This window comes from Mastomys coucha, unplaced genomic scaffold (genome assembly GCF_008632895.1).
Source record: "Mastomys coucha isolate ucsf_1 unplaced genomic scaffold, UCSF_Mcou_1 pScaffold11, whole genome shotgun sequence".
NCBI classification, from domain to species: Eukaryota; Metazoa; Chordata; class Mammalia; order Rodentia; family Muridae; genus Mastomys; species Mastomys coucha.
The window spans coordinates 23,250,328-23,262,436 of record NW_022196893.1 but is presented as its reverse complement, the minus strand read 5'-3'; the positions used below and the strand labels follow the sequence as shown (position 1 = coordinate 23,262,436).

General features: G+C 39.7%; 1 protein-coding gene across 3 annotated transcripts in view; it reads right to left on the bottom strand.

The window, feature by feature from the left end:
• The window catches only part of Cntn1 (contactin 1), a 303,448-nt gene that overhangs the window by 31,445 nt on the left and 259,894 nt on the right, over positions 1-12,109 (bottom strand). For all 3 annotated transcript variants that reach the window (XM_031353267.1, XM_031353272.1, XM_031353281.1), the window contains 3 exons: positions 10,872-10,942; positions 8,589-8,823; positions 4,066-4,169 (listed from right to left, as the gene is read on the bottom strand). In XM_031353267.1, the coding sequence (XP_031209127.1) occupies positions 4,066-4,169; positions 8,589-8,823; positions 10,872-10,942 (410 nt within the window). The remainder of the gene's footprint in view (positions 1-4,065; positions 4,170-8,588; positions 8,824-10,871; positions 10,943-12,109) is intronic.

The window sequence follows — 12,109 nt, the reverse complement described above, 5'->3', positions numbered from 1 at the left end:
GGTGGGGGACTGCGTATGCTTTACTTTCACAATCTGAAAGTGATCTTTTGTGGAAATATTTGTGACAATAATTTCTATCTTAATGTCTTGTTTTATTTCTGTTTACATGTTTTCAATGATGTTCTTCTAACAAAACCCTTCCAGATGTATGTATGTATACATGTATGTTAACTATTTACTTTCACTCCTTTAACATGTCACATAAATACACCCAATCATCATATGTGCTTATTTTATTTAGTGTTAAGTATCTCTGTGGGTGGTACATGCATATATGTCTGTGCATGTGCGTGTGCATGTGAGTGTGTATGTGTATGCGTGTGTGTGTGTGGCTGCATGTGGAAATCAGAGGACAACTTGTAGAAGTTATTTCTCTTGTCTCATCTGGGTGGCCCATTGAACTTAGAGTGCCAGACACCGTAGAAAATACCTAATAATTTGGTGAGTTACATAAGTTATCTACAATTTAGATACTTTAAAAATATTTTCAATGTTAGTATTAGAAATTGTTACTTTTGTTAACTACAGCTTTCTTTGTCTCAAAGCTTAATATTAGTAATGAATTTGAATTTAGGTTTTTAAAATAAAGACTGTTTGGGGGTATTAAATCATTAGTAACATCTAAAATATAAATTAAAATAGATTTTATAAGTACATTCAGATTTTTACATATTTACATACATTGTATAATGGGGAATTAATTTTCAAAACTAGTCAAAATACCCAGATAAAAATCATCTAATGTTAATATGATCCTAAGTTTCTCATTTACATTAGCAAGCACATGACCATTATACAATGGAAGTCAGTTAGCTAAGTCCACTTGGCACATTGAAAGAATTACATGTCAAGTGTATACTTTCTAAGTGCAGGATAATTGCTCATTGCTTCTTGATTTCTTTGATGTTATTTTTATTTTGCTTCTAATGATCATTTTGATGTTGTCAATATCATATTTTTAGTTGCTTTTAATGGAATCTCTGGCATTTCTGTCATCTCAAGATAGAACTAGTAAAGATACACCAAATATCCCCGCAGGATGGTATCTGTTGGCAGAGATATTCCAGACTTCTGAATGGGGCAGAGTCGCTTGGGAAGTCCCCCGTTGCATAGGGCTGGAAGATTTGGGTGGTGATCTCATTCACCTGGGTAGGAGGAAGATGTCTCCACCCATGTAAGACTTTGAACTAGACAAGGTACGAGGCCTTTTCCTTGCGAAGCAGAGGAGAAATACAATGAACACTTACATTCTGGAAAATTCCAGGCACTTCATTAGGATCATCCCCATAAAATATCTACACAAATTTATAATGGTAGAACTCATCCTGGCATACAACTGTCAAAATGAAGGACTTGAAGGCTCCTGAATTTTAAATATTTATATGTACTAAACTATTTGAAAGCATCATTTCCTACTAATGCTCACATACACTCCAGAGAGGAGTTTATAGACTATGGTGAATAATTTTATGTCAACTTGATACAAACGAGAGTCATCTGAGAGCAGAGCAAACCACAATTGAGAAAATGCCTCCATAAAACCCACCTGTAGGGAATTTTCTTAACTCGTGATTGATGTAGGACGGCCCAGCCCATTGTGGGTGGTGCCACACCTGGACTAGTAGTCCTGGGTTCTAAAAGAAAGCAGGCTGAGCAAGGCATTGGGAGCAAGTCAGTAGGCAGTACCTGTCCATGAGTTCTTTATCAGCCCTTGCCTCCAGGTTCCTGCCCTGCTTGTGTTCCTGCCTTGACCGCCTTCAAGTGACGCAGAATCACAAGCAAAACAAAAAATGCTCAACTTGCTTTTAGTCATGGTGTTTCATCACAGCAATAATAACACTAACTGAGACACAGACTAAAACAATAGAGTATTTCTATAAAGTTCATGTAATAAAATGAAGAATAATCAATCACACCTGTTTTCTTACTCAAAATCCCACGTGACATTTAGTCACACAAAGGACATACCTGCACTTTCCTTAATTTAATCTTTGAAGCTGTATCCTAAGAGATACGGAGCTCTTTTGTTTATCCGACTCTCAAAGGATCCATGGAAAAACAGTTTTTATTAAAACTTACAATCAAAAGAAGCAATGACCTCATGACTTGAGAGCAGAAGGAACATTTGAAGGAGCCCCGAGTGTCTTCCTTTTAAAATGCTTCTTTCATGGCTTTTTGAATGTAAAGTGAACATTTCCCATTAAGTGCAGACAGCTTCCTTGCACAGTAAGATTCTCCTTACATACATGTTTACACATGACTGGTGTTTTAATGAGTCCTAAAGAGTGCAGAAGTAGATATATGCATGCAAAATCTGTCACTATCCCATGGGAAGGGGGTCCCGAGTCCCCATGTCTCCCTGAAGTCTGTGGGCCGTTATTGGCTACTGAGAAGGAAAGTGAGTTTCCTCGGTGAGGTAGACACTAGTAAGGTTCTCACATTCCAGTAAACACACACCCATTACTCCTGCTCATGTTAACATGCTTAATTAGATTCAGTGGGAAAGAGAAAAAAAAATATCAAAGTACCAGGGGGTGTGTATGAGAGAAGATAATGGGGGTGAACATGTCCCCAACTTGAAACTGTCAAAGAACATAAGAAACATTTAAAAAGAGTGTGACAGTCTCACTTTCATCTAACCTAACTCTGAAGCTTAGAATTCTTTTCCAAATAGAGGAGATAGACTCAGGCTCCTTGATCCCTAGGCCAAGCTCATGCGTGTAAAACATTAAATTGATTCATAAGAAAGCTTTTCATTGTAAGGGACACAACCTACAGTGTCAACCAAAACAAATGGAACACTTGGGGCTACTCACCAGAAAGTTCACTGGAAAGGGAGATGAATCCGTAGGGATAGATGATCTCCAGCAGTAGAGGGAGTACACCATACATAAGAGATTCCAAGTTGTTTTATTTATAGATAATACATGTATTTTTGCATGTGCATATTTAGGCACATGCAGGTACGTTTGTGGAGGTGGCGCATGTGCACATATGTGTGTATACATGAGGACAACCTCAGGTATCTTTCTTCGTGAGTGGCCCACCTGTGTTGTTTTGATTGGCTTAGAGCTTGCCAAATAGACTAAGCAGGCTGGAAAGTGAGCCTTCTGGATTCAGCTGTCTCTGTTCTCCCAGCTCTCGGATCGTATACACACTCCACTATTCCTGGTTATCTCATCACACCGGTTCTTAGGCTAAAACTCAGACCTTCATGCTTACCAGGCAAACAGTTTACTAGTTGGATCATCTTCCCAATTCCATAAATTGACCTGTAAACTCCAGAACAACATACTCTACATTCTTCCTAGTCTTAAGGACATGGCAGCCATCTGTTTCTCTATTCTTTTATAACCGCCCCCCCCAAAGACCCTTGTCTATTATTAACTTATAATAGTATTTATTAAATAATCATGAAATTGCCTTGTTGCTGGTCTGCATTCTTCTTAGACTGTCAACTTATTAAGGGATCTAGTGAGTGGAGCTGGAAAATGATAGCAGCGTTTCATGAGACTGTCTAACTTACAGAAATATAGGTACAGGCTACCAAACCATGGCTATAGGTTCAGGGTGTGGCTCAGTGGTAGAGCACTTGTGCACCACCTCGATAGGTTCAGGGCGTGGCTCAGCTGTAGAGCACTTATGCACCATCTGGAAGTAATGGGTTTGACCTGAGGCAAGGGAGATGGGACGAGCAATACTATCTTAGTTCTTCTTTTTATCTGATCATTGTATACACACAGGTCTTTTTATGTGCCTCCTAGACAGGTCAGGTATGAACCTTTCTGTTACTCAGCTTTTAAATGAGAGATAATATTGTTCTGTGTACATGGTGTTCACTAAATACATAGATGTGGTACATAATGATCAGATTGAGGTAATCTCTCTTACTCCTTATGGATTGCATGTCGATACCCAAACCACTAAGCAGGAATAGGGTGTTCAATTCCAAATTAGCCACTGGGACACCAGACATTGACAGATTAGCCAAATTATTTAAAAAAAAAAAGGTATGCTTACATATATGTGAATAAACACACATTTTTATTAAAACAAACAGCTCACCTGATAGCTTTCCACAATTTTCTCTAGCACATGCTTCCAATGGACAGATATCTCAGAGGACGATAACACTTTGACCCCTACCTCTGTGGGCGCTTCACTGGGAGCTAAAATTGAACAAAGGTGTTAGTTTTTAAGACCAGAAGTTTACATAAAATTTCAAATAAAGTTCTTGAAGTTTAGAAAAAAATCAAAGTCCTTTGTATTTAAATGGAATAAAAGTCTAAATAAACATCTTTTAAATAAGTATAATAATCTTCGTATGTCTTTGTCTCTGTTTTTAAATGTGGTAACTGGAGATATTTGAATATATGCATTCACATACATAGACACTGATACTTGCACACACCCATACATGCATGTACACACATAGAATATGACATGAATATGCACAGGCATGCACATACACAGACACATACACACAGTTATATACAAACATAGACATACCACACAGACATACCACATGTACATAAACACACCACATACTCATGCATACATGCACATATTACATATACACATACACACATGTAATACACACAAAGACATGGGCATACAAACATGCATGAATACACACACATATCCACACACACACGTACATACATACACACATTTTTATAAAACAGGAAACTTCAGAGCTCTCAGAGATGTCCATAAGCAGATACTATACTTTTAGAAACACTCCCAACTGATAATTTCCATATAGTCTTTTGATACAAATTAAATTTAATTACATAAGTTCAACAGTTTTACTTGTCAAAAATGGGGGAATTAATATTTAACATAGAAAATCACTCAGGGAAATTAATTTTCTTATTTCTATTTATATGAATCACAGGTTGAGAGAACTATTAATAAAATCTCCCTCTCATATTCAAGCTAAAATTGAAAACCATGAAGTTCAAGATCCCCGAGACAAGTTGTGACATCCCCACTTTTGGGGCTGTCGAGAGCTTTTCCACATCTAATCTTCCAACTGGGCATCAAATCAAATATGTATCAAAGGCTTCATCTGCTAAGGAAGAGGAAAAAATCATTACAGCCCTTATGAAATTTACACAAAGAAGCACAGAAACCTTGAATCGAGGCTGACCAACTTTTATTATCTTTCATTAAAAAGACATAATCCTACTTAAGGCTACAAAATGTTCCATATATGAGCAGCTACTTCTCCCAGGCAAGGTACACAAGCCTCATGACTGATGTCTTCGCAGTCCCAGGCAAGGTACACAAGCCTTATGACTGATGTCTTCACAGGAGGAAGACTGGCAACTTACACAAATTGCAGAATCTGCAAGATTTATGAGACCTGTGAAGTCTGTGGGAAAGAACTACAACTACATACAAACAGCCATGATTGAGTGGAGACCAATACAACTACATACAAACAGCCATGATTGAGTCTGTGGGAAAGACCTATGACTACATACAGCCATGATTGAGTGGAGACCAATACAACTACATACAGCCATGATTGAGTGGAGACCAATACAACTACATACAAACAGCCATGATTGAGTAGATACCAAGTAGAGCCTTTGCCTAAAATCTGACTTTAGTATCAAATAGAGTGGTCAAAATGAAATTGATCCTGCGTGAGGAAATAAGTGAAATAATTCTAATTGGAATTTCCCTGTGATATTGAAGTCCTGTGTTAGCCCCAAGATGATGAAACACAAAGGCAGAAAATATGCCTCCAGGAGGGATCATTGTCTGGTTTCAAATATAATTGATTCTTACCTTTTATTCTCTGGAGGTATTTAGTTTATTTAGATGAGATAAATTACTCAGCTGATTACTTTTTATGTCTTTGCTTTAAAGTAATATTTCATATGTAGAGTAACATGCTTATTCTAAAAGATAGCACACGGTCATTTGAAACACATTACATTTTTTAGAAAGATGGAAACTAATAAGAGATATATGTTAAGAATTTCTATTGACTTCTACCAGACAGCCCTACATCTATTTTGGAGTAATTATGGCCAGGCTGGTGGTACATGCCTCTCATTTCAGAAGGCTGAGGCAGAAGGATTGCTGTGAGTTTGAAGCCAGGTTGGGCTACATAAGTAAATGAGACCTTGTCTCAAAACAGCAATGAAACATTCAAATAAGGCAGGCAAGAATATTGGATTCTTTCCTCTAAGTTGATAGCAGAGAGCCTTACAATACTTTAGTTTTTTAATTCTTTCTGTAGTGTTACTCTGCACATATCAAGAGAAACCTAGCCACAAGTATTTGTACCAAGACAGAAGGCATGAAATCTTCATTTGGTTTTGCATCTATCAATTATGAACAAAGTACATATTAATAAGGACGAGCCATAATAGAATTGTCTGTCTGTCTGTCTGTCTGTCTGTCTGTCTGTCTGTCTGTCTCTCTCTCTCTCTCTCTCTCTCTCTGTGTGTGTGTGTGTAGAAGTCACAGATCAATGACAGACATCTTCATCTATATTTTCCAACATTCTATGAGGGACAGGGTCCCTCAGTGAGCATGAGAGTCATTAATTGGATAGGAGTAGCTGACCATCAAACTCTATCTTAGCAATGGAATTATAAACAGGAGCCCCTAATAGATTTTTTTTTCACATGTATGCTGGGGAATCTGAACTCTGGTCCTACCAGGAAGTCCTTGGCCAGGAAGCCATCTCCCTGACCCTATCATACCTTTTGTGTTGTATGTACAGGTGCATATATACACACGTATGTGTGTGCAGGTGGAGGTAACAGTACTATCTTCAGATACCATCCACAACTGCTTCTCTGCCTCGTTTTTCAGACAGGGTCAGTGGCCCTAGCTCGCCTGGCTGGCCAGGAAACACCACTGATCCTGCTGTCTCCACCTCCCAGCACTGAGATCATGGAGCCTCTATAACTCCTCACTTTTTCTATGTGCTAGGAATCCCATTTAAGATCTTTGTGTTTGCACAGCGAGTATTGTGGAAACTGAACCATCTTTCCAGCCCTGCCTTAAATTTATAAATACAAATATATTTAGTACAGACTTAAGCAGTTTAAGTGGAAAATTCACAGAACAGAAAGCAACCTAATTTGGTTTAATCCAAAACTGTACCCTGTTTGAAATTATGGAAAGACTCCCAACAAGTATACTTAAATTACTGAAATTTTCCAGAAAATAAAGAGACATGACAGTATTGCTGCCCTATCCTCAACTAGCCTACAAGACACTTCTTTATTTTAATGAAAAAAATCCAACTGGCTGGGTGAGATTGTTCAGCTGGTAAGGAGCTTGCCCTGCAAAGGTGAGAGGCCAAGCCTGATCACCAGACTGCATGAAGAAAGGCAAAACACTGGGTCTTGTGGTACACACTTGCACTTGCAGCTTCTGAGCTGGGAGGCAGAAGCAGGAGGATCTGTGATGCTCAGTGGTCAGTCAGCTTAGCCTACATGCAGTGTTTGGGGCATGGAGAGACCCTGTCTCAAAATAACAAGAAAACAAAAATTTAAGGTGGATGGTACCCAAGGAACAATACCTGAAGGTTCCCCATGACCTCCACATGTATACATGCATATGCCCATATATCCACACCCATATGCCTATATACTACACTCAGGTGCAGGGGACACACTCACACACACACATAAACACACACATACACACACACTCCAATAGTTAATTGTAATAGTCAAATGCACTTAGATTATGACATTAGACAAATATTGCATAAAAATTCCAGGCAATTTTACCAATGCACCATTTTCCTTTTCCTTTCTCCTTCAGTCCCTCTCAGGTGCCCTCCATCTGGTTTTCTTTCAAATTCATTATTTCTATTTCTTTATTCTTTTGCTTTAATTGTTGTTCTTGAATTTTAATTATTACTAAACTATATAATTATAACCTGATAATTTTTATTTGTATTTGTATGTATATAATCTGTAGGATTATTATATAACCAATTCAGGGACTTTTATCTAGTAGTTGAGGCTGAGACTACGTATGCTCATAGGCTGAATAATTGGCTAAGTGATCAGTAGCATTCCTTGGCCTTCCAGCAAGCCCAGGCTCGATTCCCACAGCATGGCTCACAGCCATCTGTAACTTCATTTCCAGGGCATCTGAAACCCTCTACAGGTACTGGACAAGCACCTGCTATATAGACCTACATGTAGGCACCATATCTGCATAGACCCATTAATAAAATATTTAAAAAAAAACACATATAAAAACATAGACTCCATGAAGTTACTCAAGTATGTAGATTTTAGGCCTCAAAATTATAATCATAATTCTGTGACTGAGTATCATCATCCATCTGTTTTAAGAGCATTTCCTAATTCATAAGGACAGAATAAGAGAGATGAATAGAACTTAATATTTTTATTAGCACTTCTGCTATTTCCATGGAAAGGCTAGCATTTAAAATTGGTTTCAGAGAGTACTTGCTTCCTGGACACATGATAATATGAAAAAATCTTATTAGACGAGGTCTGGAAGACAACAAACTAGATCCTACTAGCAAATATTGTTTTCCTTCTTCGTGATGGTAGCTGCGTCTCTCATTCACCTACCGTCTTGCGCAGAGTTGATGACAGCTATGAGGCTGTAGGGCCCGTCTCCTTTATTGTTGAATGCCTTCACTTTGACTTGAAATGCGGTGGAAGGGGTCATGGTCTCATCTTTGTGGACATAGCGGCCAGTGTCTGGGTTAGTCACAGTCACTTTCTTCCACTCTTCTCCATCAAATGGCTTAAACGCCACTATGTAACCAAAATTGTTACCGTAATGGTACTCTCTCGACAAAGGCTGAGTGGAAATTCAAATAACAAATAGCTTTGTCATACAGTGACATGGAAGCGTCTTATGAGAACACAGTCACATGGGGAAGCATGATCTTGGTAAAAGGACACTTGTTTCATAAATTAGAGATAGTTGAAGATGCTGGAGTACAGGAGAATATCCATCCAGGAGATGATGCCGTTCCTGGAATGATGTTCTTGCATCTACTCCCCATTAATTCCTCCCTCTACTATAGAAGAGGTACTAGCTTCCATAAAGCATTTTCTCAGCCCATGGAATCTGCCATTTCAAGAACCTGTAGGACCCCATGTGCCATCTCCCTACTTCCCCTCCCTTTCCCTTGCAAGGGGCCATGATCAGTTCCATATTTTATCTCATTGATTACTGCGCCTCAACTCCTGAAGACTGAGGTGTACAAGGGCAGGAGAATTTTATGAATTTCCTTTCCTTTTTAGTCTCAACACCTAGAGCAGGGCTGACAAGATCCAGGCTGACTGGCTATACTGCAGAACTGAATGGCCCTATCATGAATCCAGACTCTAGAATATTTAAGTTTTCATCAGAAAGAGGCTTTCAGGAGGTGTAGGAGTGCAAGTGCCTCGGGGGAAGGGTGGTGTCACTTCTGAGAGTAAGAGGCTAGCTCTGGCACCTGCTTACTGAGCATTGCAGCAATGCTTCATTTCCTGAAACTTGCTCAGGGCATCTCTGGAAGACAGACGTCATTTTCAAGGAGGAACTGGAACTGACAACTCTGAGTTAAGGGTAGCCCTAGTATCTTCTATTTGCCCTTCTGAAGGTCTAATTCTTATGATGTTTGCACTTTGGGATAACACACACACACACACACACACACACACACACACACACACACACACACAGAGTATCAACCATTACTTCATTCAGCCACTATTGTAATCCATTTTAATCTGTTACAGTAGTCACCCAAAGGGCTTGACCCTAGGAAGGCAAACTTTTCATTTACTTTTTATGACTGAAAGGAAAATCCTATGTCAGACTCTAGAGTTTCAAAGTAGGAGCTACAGGGGCATGGGCAGGAGTGACAGCTCCAATGTTCCATTTTTACACACATTTTCAGACTAGCAAAGAAACATTTCCACAGAAACACATTTGAAAAATTTTTTAAATGGCCATAGAGCAGAGTCAAATCCCTTTCCATTAAATATTCGCTTCTTGGGTAAGTCTCGTTAATTCATGAAAGGAATAAAGATAAAGTCTGGCAATTTTCTTGCCATCTTCAGCATCTTGTTGTGGCCTTTTATTCTCTTCAGCAGTAAAATACTAAAAATAAAGACTGAGAGGACTGAGCAGAAGTGTCAGCACGGGTGCCGGAAGCATTGTTCAGACCACTGTGGGCATCACTCTCTGCCCTGCCTCCGTTCCTCAGACCACTGTGGCTGTCACTCTCTGCCCTGCCTCCGTTCCTCAGACCACTGTGGCCGTCACTCTCTCCCCTGCCTCCGTTCCTCAGACCACTGTGGGCATCACTCTCTCCCCTGCCTCCGTAGCTCCTGCTCTGAAAACCTAGAGTCTGACCAAGGATTTTTCCTTCAGTCATGAAAACTGAATGAAAAGTTTGTCTCTTCGAGTCAAGCCCTTCGGGTGACCGCTCTACCAGATTAAGTTGGATTACAGCAATGGCTGATGTAAGGCTTGAGGGGAATACCATGTTGTGTTTAGAAGTAGACTTGGTGTCATTTGTGAGTCTACTCTTTAGTGTATAAATGTAGAGGCAAATGGTTATATAACTTATGATAGGTAGGCTAGTAGAAAGCGTATGCTTGCAATCCCTGTGGAATCAATGGCTTGTTGCTTATTCTTCTAAACCAACACATCCCCGAGCAGCCAGTGTCTTGTCACAGAAACTTCTTGCTTAGTACAATAAGACAGATGACATCTGCTGTGCGGTTAGGGGAAAAATTATTTTTTGCATGGGTTGAATATTCTTTTTATTTTCCATTCATTTTAATAAAAATAATAGGTCCGCAATTAAAAATAGATAGTGCATCTCTTCCATGCAGTTTGTTAATACTTACCGCCCACGTTATTGTCAGTTCTCTGTTGGTTCCGCCCCCACCGCCTACATCTGAGGGAGCCACATTTGGTGCTGAAACAAGTAAATTTACAAAAAGTTATGAATTTTTTTTTCTGATAATGAAGTTGTTTTTTTTTAACCACAGAAACTGTGAGTTTTTCATCTACAGAGTAAAGCCAGCTGCAGCAGCAGCAACCCCTCAGCCATACTGGCAGAGGTATACATCAATCCTCTCACTTGGCTTACTGTGTCTGTGGGAGATTACACCTTATAATTTCTATACTAGATAACTGTCCTTTATGTCTTCTCCACTAACTCCCAGGCTAACACACTTCTATCACTGATGTACATGGAAGAGCTCACACACAGATGTACATGGAATAGCTCATATAGATGTGCATGGAAAACCTCACACAGAGATGTGCATGGAAAACCTCACACAGCGATGTACATGGAAACCTCACACACAGATATGCATGGAGGAATTCACATACAGATGTGCATGGAAGAACTTACACACAGATATACATGAAACAGCTCACACAGAGATGTGCATAGAAAACCTCACACACAGATGTGCACAGAAGAACCCCCATACAGATGTGCATGGAAGAATTCACACACAGATGCACATGAAATGGCTCACACAGATGTGCATGGGGCAGATCACACACAGACATACATGGAAGAGCTGACACACAGATATACATGGAACAGCTCACACACAGATGTGCATAGAAAAGCCTCACACATAAACGTGCGTGGACGAACTCACACACAGCTGGCTTGTATTTGATCCCATAATCACTTTTTAACAATCCACCGTTTGTTTCCTCTTTAAACCCCAGAAGTCAATTTTTCTCACTCTTTTAAAACCCAAATTGCTTTTGGGCTGCAGAGCCTGGTGCTCTTTTGGTTTTGCTTTCTCCTTGAATGCCCTCCAGGGTAGGCACTGTGTCTTGCTGACTACATGGACTTGGCTTCTAACTAGAGATGTCTGTCTCTGCACTTGCAGCAACTTGGGCCAAGGTTGCTGCTCCACAAGAAACCTACCCTTCCCCAGACAAAGTCATTGGCTTCATGTGCACGGTCACCCCAAATCTGTTGACACACAGACGAAGCAGACTCCTAGTACTGCCTTGAGTCCCTAGAACAGGACCTAGGCACATCTATCTCAAAATGTTCCTAGCAAAGTGACACGCAGGGGACATCAGAGTCTAACAAAGGACTGTGACTCTA